Raw genomic sequence first — 22195 nt, 5'->3', positions numbered from 1 at the left:
TTCCCTTTCATTCTATCTTAGCATTTTTGACATAAATAAGTTTTTGTAATTTGCTCATTTAGCATTTAGTTGGTAATAAAAATTTACTATAAAATATGTGTAAGATGTAAAGGCTAAAGCTCCAATGGCACCTTCTATTCAATGAACACTCGGGAATAGGACAGTGCCGCTACCTGAGTTACCTCCTGGGCTCCCCTCTCAGACCCCGTCACCTTTGCAGAAGAAAGGTGAAACTTTCCCCCCAGGGAAAACCAGTGTCTTAGATTTTGCATTATCATTTCCATGGTTCAGTCTACTTTGACCATATGTGGTGTGTAGGTTTGTAGTTATTTGAACTTCATGCGATAAAAAAAACTCTTGTGTGAACTCTGTTGCCAGTTGTATTTTTTGTCTCAAACAGAAGCCCTGAGATTCTTCCGGGTGTTCTGTGTGGCTGTCATTCACTCCTCTTTGTTGCTGGGTAGTGCTCCACTGCTAAGATAACCATCATTCACTTACCCCTCCCACTGCTGCTGGGCTTTTGGGCTGTTCCAGTTTGCAGTACACATCCATCCTTCTGCATGTCTACAGGTGCACATGGATGAGGGGTTCTCACTGTATTCCTGGAGGTTAACTGGGTAGGTCATGAGGCAGCTGGGTCCTCAGCCTTACTAGATAAAGCCACCTTGTTTTCTAGAGCTTACAAAAGTTTCTCATTTTTACATAGTCAAATCTACCAGTTGTTTTGGTCATTTCTTTATTTTTTAAAAAAAATTTCCATTGATTGAGAGAAAGAGGAAAGGAAAGAAAGATGAAGGGAAGAGAGAGAAGCATCAACTCATTGTTCCACTTAATTATTCTACTTAGTGGTGCACTCGTTGATAGCTTCTTGTCTGTGCCCTGACTGGGGATCGAACCCGTGACCTCAGTGTGCTGGGACAGCTTTATTGACCTAGCCACCCAGCCAGGGTTGGAAATTTCTTTCTTTAGTCTTATAAAGTCTTCCTTCTCCTCCAGGTGCAATAAATATTCACATATGATATATTTGAAAGAAGAGAATGCAGAACTGGCCACTCTTGGTTTTCTTTGCAGATATATAACAGACTGAGGGCGGTGGAGCACATGACCGTCTACGAGAAGGAAGCCATACCGAGCAGGTTCTATTACAAGAAAGGGAAGTTTGTCTCTCCTCTGACCCTGGTGGCCGACGAAGGCTGGTTCATCACTGAGGTAATTATACAGCATATGACAACTCCTTCGTTAGACTGCTAGCCAACAACCAACGATGAATAATGATTCCGCTTTCACACTTGGAAGGTTTTGTTTTCCCTTAAGTGTCATTCACTGCGTTATTTCCTTGTTTAGAGAATCAAGAGTCTTGGTCGGGTGACTTTTGGGCACACACGCTGGACTGGGACTCGGAGTCAGGGTTTAGAATGCCTGGTTCCAGACTCGCTGCATTTTAACAGACGGACCTGAACTCTGTCACCCAGCTTCCACTGTGACCTATTTGGGTGGAAATGCAACAATTCCCGCAAACCAGGGCAGTTGTTTTGAGGCAGTGAAAAGCTAGGAGGCACTCTGCTCTGCTTTTGCCTCTTTGAGAACTGTTTGCAAACACAACTCCAGAGATCCAGGTCCCCTATTTGCCTATTTGATTTTATAGAAGAGATTGTCTTATATTTGGGGGTTAAACCCTAGTAGCCTCATGCTCGAATGATATCAGCAGCCTCCTCTTTGCCTGCCTGGACTCCAAACTCACCAGACTCCCCCCCCCCCTTTTTTTAGGGAGAGAGACAGAGAGAGGGACAAACAGGCAGGAAGGAAGAGAGATGAGAAGCATCAACTCGTAGTTGTAGCACTTTAATTGTTCATTGACTTCTTTCTCATATGTGCTTTGACCAGGGGGCTCCAGCTGAGCCAGTGACCCCTTGCTCAAGCCAGAGACCTTGGACTCAAACCAGCAACCATGGGATCATGTCTATGATCCTACACTCTAGCTGATGACCCCATGCTCAAGCCAGATAAGCCTGGGCTCAAGCCAGTGACCTTGGGATTTCAAATGTGGATCCTCAGCGTCCCAGGTCGATGCTCTATCCATTGCGCCACTGCCTGGTCAGGCTCACGAGACTCTTTGATCGGCTTCTGATATCAGGAGAATAGTGGTCATGTTTTGTTTAGAGTACATTTCTGAAGAAGGCATGGGTTACACAGACATGAGTTTGAAGATGGGTTGCAAATACTTCAGACTACAGGTAAAAGGGAAGATGTTGAGAGCCATTGGTCAAGGCCACTGAAGTAGGAGGCATAAGACTAGTATTTAATCTGCCAGAGAGAGGTCAGGTGGTGATCAGAAATGCTGACTGGACAAATGGGTGACGTCTGGCAACCTGGGTGTGGAACAGAGGGGGTTCCCTGACAAATTCAGCCATTCAGGAGACTGAGCTCTCAACAGAGCAGGCAGACCTGGTCGGGAATGTCAGCTGTGCCATCCCAGGCCGGGCTGGACCCTTCTACAGAGTTGGCTTCCTAGGCCACATGATTTAAAAAGTCTCCCAGAGGGTCCCTCCGCCCCGAAGGCGCTCTCCTCTGAGAACCGAGGTGCCTGGCCTCGCTTCTTACACTGGGGAGACTCCCCTGGAGCGAGGCCATTCTGGGCTCTCAGCACTCCACCCACAGTGGATTCCCCGGGCTTTGATTCCACCCACAGTGGATTCCCCGGGCTTTGACTCCACCCACAGTGGATTCCCTGGGCTTTGACTCCACCCACAGTGGATTCCCCGGGCTTTGACTCTACCCACAGTGGATTCCCCCCCCACCCCGGCTTTGACTCCACCCACAGTGGATTCCCCGGGCTTTGACTCCACCCACAGTGGACTCCCCGGGCTTTGACTCCACCCACAGTGGACTCCCCGGGCTTTGACTCCACCCACAGTGGATTTCCCTGGGCTTTGACTCCACCCACAGTGGACTCCCCGGGCTTTGACTCCACCCACAGTGGATTCCCCGGGCTTTGCGTCCCACCGCCTGCAGGCAAGTGGGGGCCTTTCCAATGTCATTCCACAAAGCCGGCTTTGCAAGTCCTACGGAAGACCTGACACTGGGAACATTTTCAATTCAGGAAATGCTGGTGGAATTCCTTTTGAGCTTTTGAAAGCAAATGAACAGGGGGGGGGTAGGGGGGGTGAATTCACAGTTTGCTGGCACTCATTTCTCAGCATGACTGTGCGCCTACTGTTTACTTTCTCGTGTTGTGTGGAAGGCAACGGTACCGGTACCGAGAGACTGGGTCACAGTAAAGGTAATTTACGGGAAGACAGACTTAGGTAGGGAGAGTCGCATGAAGAGGCGCCAAGGGGAGAAGCCCTGAACCCCTCTAGGAGGAGGGACAGGCTCCGTACAAGCGGGTTCAGTCTGGAAGGTCAGCGCGGGATCCTGGCAGTTAGCATGGTTTTCTGGTGAGTGATTAACACACGGTGACTGGGAACCCAAGGGTCTCACTCAAGATGTTCTTGGTTATACGTCATAGGCCACTTGAATAAATGTGGTTTAAATGAGAGAGATTTATTATCTCACTTAACTGGAAGTCTGGAGGAAGGCAGCTGCAAGGTGGGTTCCCGGGACAGTTCTGTGCCGGCAAGGCCTGGGTCAGCGCTCCGTGATCCTCCCTGCAGGGTCACAGACAGCTGCGGCAGCTCCGAGCACCGCGTCCCTCCAGCGAGCCCAAAGCAGGAAAGAAGGGCTGTGGCTTTTTACATATCTCTTACTTTTATTAGAGAAGAAAATACATAGCCCAGCATCAGAGGCAGATACAGGTTTTGTGGGATTCTAACAATTATAACATTTGGGGAAGGGGGTACCTCTCTTTAAGAAGAGAGTACAAAATTATGACTATAAAGTTAAGAGCAGGGACCAGGAAGAAACCCATACACACACGTGAGAGGCCCTGGTGCTTAAGCGTTTTAAACCGCACTGTGAATCTGCTTCTTCTGCCCAGAGCCCACCAGCACACTTCCCCGTTGGTCTTGTTAACCCACTCACCGGCGTGGCTAAAAAGTCCTTGCCACGGCCTCCTTCGGTGCTGCGACCTGGCATCACGCTGATGTGCAGACCAGCCGGCCACGCCCACACACAGAAGTGGTACTGGGTCTGGGGGTTCGGCCAGCAAGGTCCTCGGACCTTAGAGCAGCAAGCAGAGGGTGTGGAAGGACAGTAAGGACAAAGCACTCTGTCTCCAGCACTCTGAGTGTGATGGTCCCCTCAGAAAGCCCAGGGGCAACTCTGGCCACGCCTCCCGGTGCCCCTGGCTCTGCTTGTATCACACCCTCTCCACGCCTCTGCTGCGGGTCCAAGTACCCGGTCCCCTGCAGAAATTGCACACTCCAGTATCTTCGGAAGGTGAAGCCCTGTGGTAATTGCATACTACATTACATATTATATTGCTTTTGTGGGTATCGCACAAATACACAGACACACACATACATACATATGTTTGTAGAAATCCGAACAAGGGCTACCTATTATTTCATTGTATGGCTTAAGAAAGGGGAGGAAGCCGCAAGAACTGAAAGAAAAAAATGCCTATACTCCCCTTCCCCCTTTACCCATCCCCCACCCCCTCTTCAGGAATATAGTCAATAATCTGATGATACGTTTACACGTTGACAGATGATTACTAGAATTAGTGGGGTGATCACATGGTAAGGTATAAAAAATGTTGAATCATTATATTTTACACCTGAAACTAATATAACCAATATGATTGTGTACCAACTATACTTAAACAAGAGACTAAATTAAAGAATGCCTAACTATTGACAATTACTTAAACAACTTTTTAAAAACAATATGTAATTATTTCAGAAAGGAGATAATTTTTTTTAACTACTTGAAGCAGAAAGTATTTTTAGAAAGGAAAGGAATTGGAAGATATTCAGGATATGAAAAAAATAAGATTAGCTCTAAAAGATGAGTGTTGACCTACTAAACATGGAGACAATCAATGTTATTTTGCACAGCTTTAATTACTAAAGTTGTATAATATTAAAAAATAAAAAGCCTTTATTTAGCATGCCTGGCTCTTGAGAAATTTGATAATGACTCCTTCCCCAAAGTTTCAGTGACATGAACATAGTTATTTTACCCTTTGCAGATAATAAGTCTACCAAAAAAAATTTCTTCTTTTAATTCTGGGCAACAACTATGGGGAAATAATAATAGCTAATCTTGAATTAAGTACTTCCGGTTACTACTTATAATTCTCTCAGTGACTCTGCATCACAAATACTGTTAATTCTGAAAATTACATGTCACAACATAAAATGGGACACAAATGTGGTTCTAGCTCCTTAGCAGCCGACTTAGAGACAGATGGACAACCGATTATATTAACGGAACATATGGTGTCTAGAACATGCAAATGCAAAGGTTTCTCTGGACAATCAGGGTTGTCGCTGCATCCTGAGAGAAAATCGGGTATCTTTTAATCACTTCTTTTTGCATCTTAGTTCCCTGAACGGAATATTTTAGTCATTTTACTCTTATCCTTAAGTTTATAGATTTTTCCCCCATTTTTCCGAAGCTGGAAATGGGGAGGCAGTCAGACAGACTCCCGCATGCGCCCGACCAGGATCCACCTGGCATGCCCACCAGGGGGCAATGATCTGCCCATCTTGGGGCGTTGCTCTATTGCATCCAGAGCCATTCTAGCGCCTGAGGCAGAGGCCACAGAGCCATCCTCAGCGCCCGGGCCATCTTTGCTCCAATGGAGCCTCGGCTGCAGGGGGGGGGAAGAGAGAGACAGAGAGGAAGGAGAGGGGGAGGAGTGGAGAAGCAGATGGGCGCTTCTCCTGTGTGCCCTGGCCAGGAATCGAACCCGGGACTCCTGCACGCCAGGCCAACGCTCTACCGCTGAGCCAACCGGCCAGGGCCAAGTTTATAGATTTTTAAGAATCATTTGTAAAATTTATCATTCTTGATTTTACTTTGATATAACCCTGGGGTTCTATTTCTTTGTCTTCCGGAAGAGTTCTAGAAACAAGCACCCACTGCTCTCTCCTTGCTGTCGCAGACGTTTCTCTTTTATGTCTTTCTGTTGTTATGACACTGACTAGACTTCGGGGGATTGAAAACTTCGATCTCTGTCCTGTCCCCGCTCTGTGCCAGGGCTCTGCCTCTCCCGCACTTAGGACGCTGTCCCCTCCTGGTCAAGGGACATCATGCTCTGCTCTGTCACTCTGTCCCAGCCCCTGTGCAGTCCTGCGGGGCAGCACGGAGCCCGCCCCTGGGCAGCGTGCACTTCTCAGGCCTGCAAGGTTCTCGCTGAGTCTGCACTGGACGGCGGAGGGATCCTTCCCCTGGCTGAGCCGTGATCTGGCAACTAACCGAGTCAGAACAAACTGATGCTGGCTGGGGGCCAATAAAATAGAACCCTCTCCCTTTCTCCCGACAGCGGCCGGGCCGTAAACATGCACACTCTTGCTTCCTTGGCAAAAATGCCATTCCCACACGAACGCTAACTTTTTGCTGCTAGTTTTAAGTTTTTCAGACTCTCAGGCAGCTGGCTGCTCTAACAGAAAGGCTTAATTAAGTTTTTTTTAATGGAGGGGCACATCATGACCCCTAATCTTCAGGATGCTATAACTCACGAAGACAGAGCTGTGGGACTGAGGTGGTGAGCGGTTCCTCCCAAATTCTTGTATTTCTTATTCGTCCACTAAATACAGAAACTATCAGTGTCATTCCCTACACCTGTAATTAGTAATAATGACTACTGTAAAAGTAATCTTCACTGATCATGGATCAATAGAAACTTTAAAGTGAGCCCCACCCCCAGAAGTTTCAATGACACGCATATCAAGTTATTTTACATTTTGTAGATAATAAATCTATCAAGAAATTTTCTTTTTTCAAAATTTGGCCTACAATAACAACAGCAATAATAGCCTCCTTGAATCAAGTGTCTCCTGGTTACTATCTCTGCATTGGTATTGTTATCCTACCTGTGCTGAGTTCACTAACGCTCATAGTTGTAAATGTCACCCAAGCTTACAAAGCTAGGAATGACAAAGCCAGTAAGCATGCTGTTCATCCAGTTTTCCAAGGATTCTCCACATCTACCGTCAAAATATTCCATGTCTTGCCTGACCAGGTGGTGGCGCAGTGGATGGAGCATCAGACTGGGATGCAGAGGACCCAGGTTTGAAACCCCAAGGTCGCCAGCTTGAGCGAGGGCTCATCTGGTTAGAGCACAGCTCACCAGCTTGAGTCCAAGGTTGCTGGCTTGAGCAAGGGGTCACTCACTCTGCTGTAGCCCCCCCCTCAAGGCACATATGAGAAAGCAATCAATGAACAACTAAGGTGCCACAACAAAGAATTGATGCTTCTTGTTTCTCTCCCTTCTTGTTTGTCCCTATCTGTCCCTTTCTCTGTCTCTGTAACCAAAAAAAAAAAAAAAAAAAAAGTCCCATGTCTTTCTGCCTCATGTACCAGCTACAGACTCACCTTCCTGGCTCCCAGAAGAGAAAGCTGCTTTACACCAGCAGAAACAGAAGTTCTGACATCGTCACTTATTTTTTTTCTTCTTGTTCCTGTAGTCCTGTGAAAACCCCTCTGCCAGCTCAGCTGTTCACCTTGCTCCCTTTTTCTCTTCTTAACCCCCAGTTCTGGCCTTTCCCGTTGCCAATATGGGTGATTTGCACATGCACGAACCAAATTTGTCATGTTTGTGAAAATGGTTTTCCTTGTGCAAGATCTAGGTGGTGGGAATTTTTTTAATGGTTGGAGAGGTCACTGCTCTCCCAGCATGCTCCCTGCCCCAGGCCTGCACTCGGAGGTTCCGGTAACAGCAATCACCCCAATAAATAGTCAGTGCAATCCTGGAGTGCCCCCTCCTCCCGGATTCCCACCCGCCCTTTAAGCCCGACGCACACACACTGGCTCTTCCATGAAACACTCAGCTCTTCTCTAACTTCCTCCATCTCGGAACTCGCACGACATCCTCACTCACTCCTCCAGGAGCTATATTTGTTTTATACTCTTTCTTCCTGGAGCAGAAGCCCCTTGAGCTCAGGTCTGTGGCATCTGGACCTTTATTTTCCTCCTTGGAAGCCAGAGTGTGGCCGAGGCTCAGTATGTGCTTGTGGGATAGGAATTAAATGAATTAAATAGAGACAGTTGATGCTTGGTTGGACAGGTTGCTCACTGTGTTGGTCTGTAAGTCAGTAACCAGGCAAATGGGGAGGGAAGCGAAGTCGGGCCTTTCACTGCACGTGATTAGTGGCCCTAGAGGACATTCCCATGGGGAAAAGGGGCCGAAAGCACTAATGGAAATCTCCAGTTTCCATTAGCCTACCGCTGGAGCCCAGGGGCAGGCACCCAGCTTGCTCCAGCCCCTCTCAGCCCCAAGGGCTAATTCCTGTGGCCTCTTCTGGGCTGCGCCACCTCATGCTCAAAACGGTGGCCAGAACCTGGTGACACAGGGGGAACCACGGTGTCTCGCTGTCGATCTTCTGTGAGGAGAGAAACGCAGCAAATTCAGGCCAAGCGTCTAAGGAAGGATCTGTCTCTGAAGATTTATTTCTTACCCTGCCAAAGGGTATGAAATGCCAGGCTCAACTCTAAGGCCCCGAGGGTGAACGGCAGTGAGGCCCCAGGCCCAAAATGTCTGGGGGAAATCAAGGCAATGTGGGAAACACGGCTTCTGTGAGTAGGGGGCGGCGGGAGGGGCGTGGCCCAGGCCTGACTGCCCAGCGGCGGGGAGCCGGGTGTTGAGTGCCCGGAGCTGCTTGTGCTCTGGTGGTGATAAGGCTCGTCTGCGGAGCCCTCTGAGAGCACATCCACGCCCTCCTCGGCCCTGGCACACTGCAGTAAACGTGATCCCGGAAGGAAGAGAACCACCCCCTCAGTGCTGTCCTCCAGCACGCCCAGGGGGCTCTCTTCCTCTCTGCTGGTTTTGCTATCCTGCCCTTTCCATTGCCAGGATTAGGCTGCGCGTGGCCACGGGCCTCCCAGGGTCAGAACAGAGGCCAGAGGCCTGTGCAATTAAGTTCTGTGTTAGAAAGCGGGAGCCTTCTAAGACACAGAGGGAGAGAAGCTGTTGGAGGGACATCTCTTCGCTGTGGCGTGCGGCAAGCACACGTCTGAAGGCCCATAACCAGCGTCCCACAGGGTCCGGGGAGTCATGCCAACAGGAAGCCTCTCGGGAGGCGCATTTAAAATAGCAACGCCACAAAATCTGAGAAACAGTGGTTTGTAATAGAAACCATAGCTGACCCGGAACACCAGCAGCGAAACCCCGAGAGCAAGCCCAACTGTCGTCACTTCCACAGGCGTTTTAATTGAAGCCACCCGTGACTTGCATGTGATTGAGCTCCTTCCCCAGCCTGAGATGATGTCAGAAATTCAGTGTGTTTCCGGGGCCTGGGGGCTTCCTGTTATAAGCGTGTCCTAGGAGAATAAGGCAGGCGCCTCCCATACCTAGACAGGTGTTCACATTTTGTTTATTTTAGTCCCTATTTGATTGGCATGACCTCAGGTAGGCACCCTGACAGCTGTTTCCCATGTGAACTGACACAAGGGCTCCTTGCCTCTCAGGTCCCCTCTGTTCCAGACCGTCCCTGCTAACAGAATCCCCAAGGGTCCCGACACTGGGGGACCTCGGTGCCTGCCCACTGGTTCTTATAAAGGCTTCCTGTGTGGCCTCTCACGGCTGCATGCCCCCCCCCACACACACACACAATGATAGTGATTCCTGACCCAGGGCTTCTTGGTGCTTGAACCCACCTCACTGCTGCCGGCTTAGGGTGCCCGCTCCTGGTCCAGGCTTGTTCAGGAAACTACACAGACACTGTCACCCTTCCTCTTCCCTCCCTAAAGATGAGCCCTTTTAGATGAAGGACCTGCCCTCTTTGTCGGAGCCCCCACCCCAAAGCCTAGCAGCGTGGCTGGCCGATTCAGAGCTCAGCGCGTGTCTGTCCAATCGGATCAACAGGCTCGTCAATCACTGCCTTCTCCCACATGCTGGCAGGGATGTCCCCACCCCCGCCTGGGACTCCTCTCCCCAGTGACACCCCATTTCTTCACTGCTCCACAGAGTGCATTCCCTTCCCTTCATTAGCGGGGACCCCCCTTGCAGGCAGGCCCTGTAACCAGGCCTTCTGTGCAGGCGGCCGACGGACCAAGTTTTCTGCAACTTCTGGAAATTGGCGGCTCACCCTACAATGGGCCTGGATTTTTAGTGACCCAAACTTAGGGGTGCTCCCCTCCTCTTCTCTCTCTCTCTCTCTCTCTCTCTCTCTCTCTCTCTCTCTCTCACACACACACACACACACACACACACACCGGTTCTCTACCCATCTCACCGTTGGCCAAGTCTGGAGGGTCGCACCACTGCAGGAAGTCACTAGGTGGCAGTATGGGGCAGTCCCTGGACCTGGTAGGGTCAGGACAGGGTCAGGCTCCTCCATCAGGATTCTGGAGGCTGGTCTGTGACCCACAATTTGTCAGTGCCGCCTCAAATGCAAGCACTAGGGAGGGGACTGTGGCTACACCATGACGATGGTGAAAGCTGCTCGCTGGGTGAGGAGAAGGAACAGTCGCTGAACGCCCCATTTTGAAACTGAGACCGTGGACATAACGCGTTCCATTCCGTCGCGTAAGCAAAATGGTTAGCTTCTCACAGAGGCAGCCGGTTTATTATTACTTTTGAAAATCAGCAAGAACGGCTGCTTCGGAGAAGCAGCTTGTGACTGTCATAAAACTCAGTGGGTTTCCCTGTGGTCAGACAGCCCCCGCGTCACCTTCCGGGCTGAGATTGCCAGTGCTCTAGGTTTGCAGGTGTGGACGTGGGACTGGAGCCTGGTCCTGTTTCTCCCGCTCACCTGACCCTTTGTCGGGGGGCACACATGGCCTGTGGGGTTCATGGTCAGGGAAGTTGTTAGGAACAAAACGCCCTACCTGGAACTTCAGGAGTCACCGCCTCGTGACCGTAAATTAGCAGATGTGTTCTGATCATCAGAGAAAGAACAAAAACAGTGTAACAAGTGAGAAATGCAATTAGTTAATAAAAACATTCCCATGGAAAAAATATGAGTGACGGCTGAAGGAGGAGGGACCCAGGATGATGGGGATTCAGGAAACGGAGAGTCAATGAAATAGTGCGATTTGGCAAGCTGCCATGCCAGGCAGCGATTTACGGCTGAGGCCGGAGGGGTGTGCCCTGTGAGATGACAGCTAAGTAAGCAGAGGGCTCCGAGCTCATGACCACCACTGCCCGGCTGTGCACGGCCAGACCACCTCGCCCCGCTGCCCATGCGTCCGGGGACCGGCCGCAGCCAGTGCCTACGTGTCAGGCACTGAGCACACAGTGACATCATCTTCCCAAAACTCTGTGAGGCAGGTGTTCTCACACTCTGCAGGGAAACAGAACTTCAGATGGATCACGGGGCTAGAAAGTGGCAGGCTGGGGTTTAACCCCGCGCCAATCCAATTCCAAAACCCCTTCTCTGCACTTGATAACTGGTCACCACTCAGAGAGTCTTAAGAAGTGAGGGACAGGGGAAGACCTTACTGTCTGGTGCCAACAGGAGCACTGCAGTGACCTCTGGCTGTGGTTAGTGCAAGGTACATCAGGACAGGGAGACAGGTGACCTCTCCACAGCTGTGTGACTTTAAGAGTACCAGTTCACCTCTCCGTACCTTGGCTTTTTTGACTACAAGTAGGGTTGTTGCAGCAATGAGGTGGATGTCAGTGTTGGCTCTTGGTGACCCATATGGCACACTGGCTTCATGGACTGTCAGGGGACTCCTGAGCCAACCTGAGCTTTAGCTGTTTTACCTCTACTCCTTCATCAGCCCAGTCTACCTCCTACATTTGAAATATTCATAGTATCACACCTGCTTAGTAAGAGGATGCCTGGATTATCAGGAATGAATGCTTAATCCAAGGGCTTGGTGTGTCCACCTGGCCACAGCCTCCTCGAGATTCACCTTGAAGCCTTTTGTCGCTCAAGTAAGCACTCGCAGCCTAAGAACATCTAGTTCTGAAGGGAAGAAGAGTTTCGGGGAAGTGATGTTTCTAGAACCCATCCCACATGAAGAATGGTTAGAGGACACGAAGATTGATGAGACCTGGGTAAGAGGAACCTGAGTGCCGTCTCCCAACATTGGACTAAATGGAGAGGTGGGGCACGAACTTATTCTGAGCTGCTCCGGAGGGAGGAGTCATAAGAAAGGATGGATGGGGTGGTTGGGATCGTGGAAGGAGTGCTGGATGGTTAGAGTGGACCGCCCCTGGCTTGAGGGCTTTGATAGAAAAATGAGATGATTAGATTATATGCTGTATTTTCCAATAATTCTGACAGCAGTTGGGCGTGCTACAATTCAATTCAATGCTGACACTAACTAGCCCAAGTTACAACAGCCCCCCCTATGTTAAGGGGCTCAGTCCCACAAGACTGTCCCCGTAAGATGGCAGCCACAAGTCCGGGGTCCCCAACCAATTGACTCGGCTACAATTTGTAGGTTTTCACAACCCCCTTCAGGCTTAATAATTAACTGGAGTGAATCTCAGAACTCAGTAAGGTGTTATACTTATGATTACAGTTTTGTTATAAAGGATGCAACTCAGGAATAGCCACATGGAAGAGACACATGGGGGCTCAGAGCATCCATGTTCCTTTTGGGTGAACCCTCCCAGCACATCAATGTCTAGAAACTCCCTGGTCACGTAGGTCCAGGGTTTTATCTGGGTCTCACTGTGTAGGCATGGGAGATTAAATCATTGGCCACATGACTGAGCTCAGTCTTAGAGGGCAGGGGACGGGAGGAAAGCTCTAACCTTCTCACCACGTGGCTGGGCCCTCCTGTGACCAGACTCCATCCCGAAGCCATCTAGTCCCTCATAAACTCAAGTATGGGAGGAAGGGGCTCCTTCTGAGTAACAAGAGGCACTCCTGTCACTCAGGAAATTCTAAGGGTTTAGGAGCTCTGTGCCGGGAACCTGGGACAAAGGCCAAATATATATATTTTTTACTATGCCACAGAAACACTTTATGACCCCTTCTGTCACGAACATACTATATATAGGGGTTCTAAAGCTGATTACGAGGTACAGGCACAGTTCAGTCCAGTAATAAAGGTGTAAGAAAACACCGTTGTAACTAGAGCTCTTGGGCAATGTAATGAGCTCCCTCCGAGGGTCTGAGCCACCTGGAGTAGGAAGTGATCCCAGTGCATGAGCCCAATGCTGAGAAGGACGTCCCCACACCGGGTGCTGGTTTGGACCGCGTGCTCACTGAGCACAATTGTCGGGATGTAACTGTCGCGCTTGATTTCAGAATCGAGAGATGCTCCCGTTTTGGATGAACAGCACTGGCAAGAGAGAAGGCTGGCAGCGTGGGTGGCACGGATACGACAACGAGCTCATGGACATGAGGGGCATCTTCTTGGCCTTTGGACCTGGTAGGTGGGGGAACGGCAAAATTCTCGTAGTCATCCATTCTCCAGGAAGAGTCCCCAGGGGCTCGTGGTGATAGGAAAGGCTGGTGTGATTTCTTTATGGGCAACGCTGAGCAAACCCAGCCGGTCTCCATGAAACATCTTTAGCTGGCTTGCTTTCAAATGCTTCTTGGGTTTGGCAAATGTGGCCAAATAGTTTCCCTTGTAAATTTTAAATCTGGAGTGCAGCAAAGGAAATGTATTCCACATGTTTGTGATTCATTTCTTTTAACTTAATTCATCAAAATGTGATTTCACAGCTATCTGATGTCCAGGGAAGCTTATCAGACACCAGGCTGCTGACAGCTCTGAGTTTCCACGTTGACGTGGTTCTTTCACGAGGTCTGACTCTTCCATAGTTCTTTCTTGTCTGGAGCACCCACCCCACCCCTGCCGGGGTCATTTGGTTTAGGGCCCAGCCAGAAGCTGGGATGTGCTCAAGGGCAGGCTAGGAAATGACCCAGACACTGACTTTGAGAATCAGCCAGAATGACTAGGACGGTCTTGGATGAAGCAAGTTGACTGTGCCTTCCTTGAACATATCCCTTCCCGGGGCTGGGGAAGAACAGGCTGAAGAGGGCCTATCTGGTCATTTGCTTTAATTATGTAGAGCATCGTAAATTCACGTTTTGGGATGTTTACCAAAGATGCTGAAGATCATACTACCACCTGAATACCCCCTTTTTAAAAATTAAAAAAAAATTAGTATAAAAAGCATTTGACAGCCACTGTCCATCAATTGGCTGGCTCATGAGTTTGTCTTCTCTTTTACTACTGTCCACCCTCTCGTTTAAATACAGTAAGTGACCCTGACATCCACCTCCCAAGTGCCTTTTCCTGGTCATTGATCAAAATGCCTCAGCCCATGGAATCCACACTTTCCTTTCAAATTCTTAAGTTAGAGATCTACACCCAGAAGCCCTGTGTTCCTTCTTGATGTAGCAAGACCAAGTTATATGTCCACCTGCATGCCTCGGGTCACTCGACTTACCACAAAATAGCCGTCGTTTCTGCACCCTCCGCGGGGACCCCTGGAAACCTGGGCTTCGGGAACCCAGGGGTCCAACTTCTGTCCCACGTGTGAGCCTAGTTCCCAGCTTCAACGGAAACAGCAGAAACAGCAGCAGCGAACGCGGCTAGCGACCTGACCGGGTTCGGGACACCGGCCCGGGGGCAGTGCCAGGACGTCCCTAGCCCTGACCGGGTTCGGGACACCGGCCCGGGGGCAGTGCGAGGACATCCCGCACACTGCCATCACCAGTAATAGCTACCAGGTGCTCCCTGTCGGCCGAGCCCTGTCAGATCTGCAGAGCTCAAAGCTCAGTGAGTGAGGGGTGCAGCCCCGAGGACTTGCTGGAGGTCAACGGCTCGATTAGGCTGGAGACACTCCAGGGCCACGGCCTTGTATACGGGAGCGCACCGGACCGCCGGGATCCTCATTCAAACGCCTCACCTCCTCCGTCCCCAGAGAGAACAGAGATCATGAATGCAAAATAGTTGTCAGTGCAAAGAGTGTTTATGAGCAAGAGTCTCGGGCATATTTTAAAGTAGAAGCACACCAAAAGAAATGTTAAACAACATTCCCAAAGCTGCATTAGCTCGGAGTTAAATTCGGTGGGGAGATTTTGGTCCATTAGCAAAGGCCTCCATCATGTGCTCCTTTAAAACTAAAAGCCTGAGTCTTTTATAGACGGAAAGACGACCCCTGATGAAAATGGACTGGGCTAATTGCAAAAATGCTTCCAGGCAGATACAGCCTTGAGAGCCTCCCGCCAACCACCACGTCTTTGGCTCCGATTCTCATGAAAGATTGAATAGCTTTTCACACTGGCTGTTTACTCAGAAGAAAATTTAAGAGCAAGGTCCATTAATAGCTATTTGGCTGCACTTTGAGATAAAGGTACGTCCCTCCTGATTAATTGTATGTACTTCTCGGTTAGGGAGGAAGCTGGGCTTCGTCGTGGCTGCCCACATACAGTTTTAGAAGTCAGTAAGTTTGGTCCAGCTAAGAGAATGGGAAATAATTCTGGAAGAGAGGCTCCTTCTTTGGTTAATCCCAGTTTCTAATTTGAACAACCTAATCTTGCCCTGGAGAACTTTGTATTTCTGATGAGACAGCAGGAGTGTGATGCAGTGAGCTGCCTGGGAGCCAGTGAGCCTCACTCAGAGGACAGCCCAAGGTGGCCAGGCTCCGCATGAACCTGTGAAACCTCCTTGTTTTAAGAGAAACAGTTTTGGCCCTGGTCGGTGGCTCATTGAATAGAGCATCAGCCTGGTATATGGATGTCCTGGGATCAATCCCTGGTCAGGGCACACAGGAGAAGTAACCATCTGCTTCTTCCCCTCTCCCCCTTCTCTCCCTCTTCCCCTCCTGCAACCAGTAGCTCAGTTGGTCGTGCATCAGCCTTAGGTGCTAAAAATAGCTCAGTACTCCATCATTGGCCCCAGACGGGGTTGCCAGGTGGATCCCGGTTGGGGTACATGTGGGAGTCTGCCTCACTATCTCCCTTCCTCTCACCTAAAAAAAGAGAAACAGTTTTAATACCCACAAAACTTAAACCCATGGGAATAATTTAGATTCCTAATCCAGGTCCAAAAGGCCACCTTGAGCTAGCAGAGTTTGGTAGAGCCCTCCCAGATTGCACCAGGTATGGTTTTGCTAATCAGGAATTTTCTAGAAGCTTTTGTTCCAGCCTGGATCATGTCTGCATTGAGACCCCAGTCCTAGCTCTGCAGAATAGGAAGCCATGGACCAGATGGAATAGGAAGGAAAACCCAGTTCTCCTTCCTGCTTACGTGCACAGGACTTGATTTTGTACTTTGAACGTAAAAAGGTCGTCTTCCCCAACACTTCTGTGTGCAGAGCTCATCTCAGTATTTTTGCCAAGTGTAAAAGAAGGCGAGTGTTTGAAAGGCTGGGGAAGGATACCGTAGACTTACTACTGTCTGCCCCCTCACACACTCTCCCACTCACACCTGTGACAAGGACCTGGCCACCATGTGTAGGAACATCACAACCAAGTTCATGGCAAGTCAGAAGGAGGGAGAGGACTTGCTTTCTTGTCACTGGGGCAACCTTTCCATTGATTTCTCAGACTGCAGCTGGCCTATTCCCAGGTACAACCATCTTCGTCTAAGCGTACACTTTGCCTTGACATTAAGAAGGGGTGGCATCCCGGGACAGCCCTTATGTTCTCTTTCCTTGGGAGGTTCTGGATTTTTAAAAAATACTATTTTTACCCTGAGGTGATGCCGACTCTTATCTTCCCTGCCCCCAAAAGTAAAGTAAACCCTCCAGAGAATTTACGCGGTAAATTCTTGCTGGGCATTTATTCTGTTAATAATATTAGTTACCATTTATTGAGCCCATACAGCATGCCGGCAGCTGAGCTAGGTACCATTTCTCTGCCTGTTTCCTGAGGTTACCCAGCTAGTAAGTAGTTGCAGGCTGGTTGTACCACCCATGAGCCCCTTTATACTGAATTCCATTTTAATGCTTCTGAGTGAGTGAGCAAAATTCATCACTTGCCCTAGATCTAATGTGGTCTGTGGCAGAACTGTCCGTATGGAACATTCATTCTTCCATATTTGAAATTTCCGGGTTGACACAAGAACAGAATGTGGTGCTGGCCCTTCCAGACCATGTTGCTGTTGTGTCTGTTTTCTTTGTAAATATAGCATATGTGACCATTTTAGCAATGCAGTTATAAAGTTTCCAGCCCCAAACTACCCATTTCCTTAAAAAAAAACTTAGATGGATGGAATGCCCATGTACAGGGCTTTATGGATAGATAGAATCTCCCTTCTCCATTCAACCTCCGCCTGGCGTTGGATACCGGTATTTTGTTTGAAGCTCTGGTCTGGGGCCTAAAAGCAGAAAAGCTTATGGACACTATTACCAAACTCACATTCACTCTTAAAAAGACAAGACTTGGCATCTGATTTGTCTTGTGGGGATGGTGAAGGTGTGCTCTTGATGGGTATCCCTCCTTCAGCACCCTGACTGGTGATGCGGTGAACCACCAGCCCTGCCCTCCACTCTCCCGCATCACCGCTGGCCTTTGCCACAGCCTCTGGGTTTCTAGAAACACAGCACGTCCCATTAGATCTCCCAGAGCCTTCCCTGGCTCCGTAACTGCATGGCCAGTCCCCCCCCCCCCACGTGCTTGTATCCGCCACTGAAAGCCCCCAAGAAGGTTCACGTGGTCTTCCGCACGTGTTGTGGAGCCATCGCTGTTGCTGTTGGCCAGCTCCGGGGAATGGTAGGGTTCCACATTCCGTGTGGCTCTGGGACCTCCGAGCGGCAGGAAAATGGAGACACATCCTTGAGTTGCCGTGGGGGTCTCTGCAGCAAAACTGGCACCCTGGCCAACCAGTCCCTGCTAGATAGGTGGTCCGAAAGATGAGACTGCCCTTTAGCTTGGTTTTGGAGAGCCCAGGAAGACAGTCGCACTTGTGTGACCACACCTGTGCCCCAGCACTCTGCAAGGGCGATCCGCTTCAGGGGGTCCCTCCACCTCTCTGGGAAAGACAGAGCTGCACTGTGACAAGGAGCAGTTATGTGCAGTCAGTCTGCTTGCCAGGAGCCACCGGAAGTTACTTCCTTTCACCACCCGTCGCCTTCCACCTTCTCCCCCAAGTTCACAATTGCTTGGCCACACCCTGTCCACGGAGCTCATTTTCCAATCCCAAAGTCCCCGCCCCCTGCCTCCACCTGCCCGTAACTCCTCCTCGTCGGGACTCCGCCCCCTTCGCCCGGTGAGCGGCTGTGATGACTGACTTGCTTGCCTTTCCCTTTCAGATTTCAAATCCAACTTCAGAGCCGCTCCCATCCGATCCGTGGATGTCTACAACGTCATGTGCGGCGTGGCGGGCATCACCCCCCTGCCCAATAACGGGTCCTGGTCCAGGGTGATGTGCATGCTGCAGGACCCGGCCAGCTCGGCCCCGGCGGCCCTGCCCAGCGGCGGGGTCCTGGCCTTGACGCTTCTCCTGCTGTTTCAGTAGCTTCTCCTTTTTGTCCCGAACACCCAGCCGAGGGGGCCTCCGCGGTGGAAAGATTTCCCTTTCTGTTTGAATCAGCTTCAGTAACACGATCAAGGCCACACAAGTTACAAATATATTATTCTTGGATGATTCTATACATAAAAGTCCCTACTTAAAAAAAAAAAGAAAGAAACCCAAACTTTTTTTTTTTCTTGAAGAGAAGGAAAATCTTGCTTTTAATTTGTGCAACCGCATGTCATTTTCTCCTTTTTTTAGATGAACTGTTCAAGCAGGGCCCTGCATGGCAGCAAAAAGCCTTTGAACGGATAGCACAGGCCCTGCGCTGTTCCGCTCTGCACAGGGCAGCCCCTTGTCTGTGCCCTGACCACACCCAGGGGCTATCCTCGGGACCTATGGCCAGTGTCCCAAACTGCGCCTCCCATTCCAGAGAAAGGAGATTCCACATGACAGCCAGGACCGCTGCCTGTGCCGGACCCAGCTCAGGGAGCTTTGCCACCTTGTGCAGAGTCCCAGAGAGGGCGTATCTTAGCATGGGTCACCCACCACCCAAAATCAGGAGGGACCGGAGAACTCAGGATAAGGCGACAGGCAGTAGTTCCCTCCTGCAGTCGGGATGCACAAAAGTGTCGCCCTGGTCTTGAGGAGCAGAAAAGCTTACCCGGGATCCAGCTTTCTGAGTGACTTCTCCCAGTGGGTCACAGCTGGAAGCCTCACCCACAGCTTGCCCTGAGCGTTGTGGATGGATTGATAGATTGCCCGCCTGCCTGTAGGAAGGCTTCTGCAGAGACTACCACTCTTTGGATCACCACACACAACCCAGACAGCAGACAATAGCAACACCTGGCACACATCACAACTGGGAGATGGCTGTCGGGCTGATGAGCGTGTGGACGTGTGTGCAGAAATCTCTGTTCATTGCGTGGAATGGTGCTGCGTTAAGCACAAGCTTTCTGAATCGGTGTCGTGGAGCCTTGCTTATTAAACAGCAACAGCCAGGTGGATCCTTGAATGACCCAGAATTCCAGGGGTGCTGTGGGGTGGATGCAGTCAAATGCCCATCACTAACCAGCAAGCCATTTGATTAGGAAACAGGGAGGACCAAGTGCCACCCTCAAAGACTTAGGCAGAAATCCTGAGATGAACCAGTGAGCCTGTTTGAAACATTTTCAGTTTAATCATCTACACTGGGTGTAGGAGATCTCGTAAAAACAAGGGATAACTGCATTCTTAAGTGATCGGAGTTATACACGTACATCATTGCATTAAAGATGACTGTGCACTACATGAAGCAGATCTGCCAAGGAGATGTTTTGTGGGGGCAAGAACACCCCAGATCTCCTCGGGGTTTTGAAGCCCCTACAGGGTGTTTACCTTGAAAAATGGGTTATCAACGCTCACCCCGATGCAGGAAGGCTGAGGGTTGTCTCTGTGCCTTGAATCACGGGAGCAAAGGATCACTGCTTAAAAGTATTAAATTTCTCTTCATAAAAGATTTCTAAGGGTTTACATAACATGTTTTTAAAAACGCAGCACTGAGTCCATTGGAAAGAAGGCAAACCAGCCTCTGTTATCTGGCTGAAAGCAAATTAGTGCTCTGGATATTGGCAGTGGCTGTGGAAGCACACATCTCGTGTTCAAAATTTCCTTTCTCCTTAAAGGACGGTGTTCTGATGAATGGGGCAGAATCCATCTTCCTCCCCTGTGAAGGAAGAATCCCTAGCAGACAGCCACGGGATTGAGCTGAAAGTAGATCATCAAAACGAAGAGGGATGTGAACAAGCACACAGTCTTGCCCTTGTCTTTCCTGCTCTGTTCTACCATTTCCCCCCTCACTCATTCTGCAAGTCTTCAAATTACATAATAAAATTTCAGATGGTTGTCTGACAAAGTGTATAATTACTCAATACATACTCTTGAGTCAATGAATGAGAATAAGATACATGACTATCGGTAACTAATTTTAAAAATTCAGCCACTAAATGGAGAAAAAAATTTTTTTTAGCTAAAATAATGCATACATTTTAGTGACTTTGTTCTTTGGCTAAAGTTTTCTCTTTTTTTTGTCTTTAATATTTTTTTAAAGTTATATTATTTTTCCTAGGAAAATTCTACTTTCTCTAAATGGTTTTGTTCCACAGGAGTTAACATCTCAGAGGAATACATAGAGATACCTTTTCTCCTGGATTATTTGACTACTTCATTGCTAATTCCAGCAGGACAATAATTGGATTGACCTGCAAATACTGAAGATAAATGAAAGGTGTGATCCTTATCTTGGAGATGAGATGAATGGCCACTTTCCCTGCCTATGTGCGTAATCTCCAGAACCCAATTCAATTAAGTTCTGGAGACTTAAGCATAAATTAGAAGAGGCCCAGGGAGTTCTTTCTCGCCTCAAAGAGTCCTGAACGATCAAGTTCTAACTTTCTTTACCCTTAAAGGGATCTTGGAAATCCATATCAGATCTAAGTTTAGCCCCAGACGGCCATTTGCAAAAGTTCTGGGATGGTAAGAATCCTCGGACCCACCTTCAGAGTTGCAGTTTGAGAGGATATGGGAGGGGCCTCCGGCAACCCTTTTAAGTCACAGTGATTGAAAGTTTAAGATTGCTCTAAAAAGAAAGGGATTCTGGCATGACCCTGATAGACCTTAGTCTCCTGACAGTAATTTCATAACCCACTGGTTTCTCCTGGGGCCACCAGGCTGGCAGGGGCTGCTGCTCCCAGCTGGGTCCAGACCCCAGCCTTCCTTTTAAACCAAAGCAGATCTGTGCGCCCCCAGGGATGGAGAGAAGAGCCAAAAAGGTACCCTCCTCTTCTCCCCACCCCGTTCCTTGGGGGTCTAAGATTCCCAGCGGTGCTACCAGACAAACTTGTTGAAATTCAAGACCCAGCCATTTTATGAAAATTTTAAGTGCTTTTGTATTTCTGTACATTTCAAGGGATTTCCAAATGTGATTGTGTGTTTACTCTTTTTAAACAATTTGGGATAGACCAAGGTCAGTGCATATAAACAACCTGCAAGAGGAGGGGAGGGTGTAGCCTTGGCAGACTGGCTATAAACATGGACATTTGGTCCCAGGCATACACGATAAAAACATACTTCTATGTTGCTTTGAAATCATAAACTAGTACTGACTCCAGTGCCTTAAATGTTTAATAAATGTCCAATAAATAGGAGTTGAATGAAAAAGAATAAATGTCATTAAGAAAACTTGCTTACACCTCAGATATTCTGTCTATAGTTCCTCAAATTAAATAAACTTTTCACTTTTGGCTTGCTATCTTTTCTTATCACCCAGCTGGTAATTATACTTCATTCTATGAACTAGATATATGCCATCAAGGCTTATAAAGTTGACAGAAAGAAGAAAGGAAGGAGGGAAGGAAAGAGGGAGGGAGGGAGGAAGGAAGGGAGGGAGAGAGGGAGGGAGGGAGGGAGGGAGGGAGGAATGGAGGGAGGGAGGAATGGAGGGAGGGAGGAAGGAAGGAAGGGAAGGAAGGGAAGGAGGGAAGGAAGGAAGGAAGGAAAGATTTTAAATATACCGAGCATATGTACTTTTTAAAATGTGTACAGCTTTATTGAGATTTAATTCACATATCATAGACTTCTCCCAGTTAAAGTATACAATTCAGTGGCTTCATCATGTTCATAGAATTATGCAACCATCACCACAATCAATTTTAGAACATTTTTATCACTCCAAAAAGAA

At 49.0% G+C, this 22195-nt stretch overlaps 1 protein-coding gene across 1 annotated transcript in view; it reads left to right on the top strand.

The window, feature by feature from the left end:
• ENPP6 (ectonucleotide pyrophosphatase/phosphodiesterase 6) overlaps positions 1-21766 on the top strand; it is a 93049-nt gene extending 71283 nt beyond the window's left edge. The window contains exons 6-8 of the mRNA XM_066235278.1: positions 1072-1209; positions 13317-13440; positions 18278-21766. Of these exons, the coding sequence (XP_066091375.1) occupies positions 1072-1209; positions 13317-13440; positions 18278-18483 (468 nt within the window). The 3' untranslated portion in view covers positions 18484-21766. The remainder of the gene's footprint in view (positions 1-1071; positions 1210-13316; positions 13441-18277) is intronic.
• Positions 21767-22195: the final 429 nt, after the last annotated feature.

Source organism: Saccopteryx bilineata, chromosome 6 (genome assembly GCF_036850765.1).
Source record: "Saccopteryx bilineata isolate mSacBil1 chromosome 6, mSacBil1_pri_phased_curated, whole genome shotgun sequence".
In the NCBI taxonomy this organism is placed as follows: domain Eukaryota; kingdom Metazoa; phylum Chordata; class Mammalia; order Chiroptera; family Emballonuridae; genus Saccopteryx; species Saccopteryx bilineata.
The sequence above is the reverse complement of the archived record's forward strand: the minus strand, read 5'-3'. Positions and strand labels throughout refer to the sequence as shown.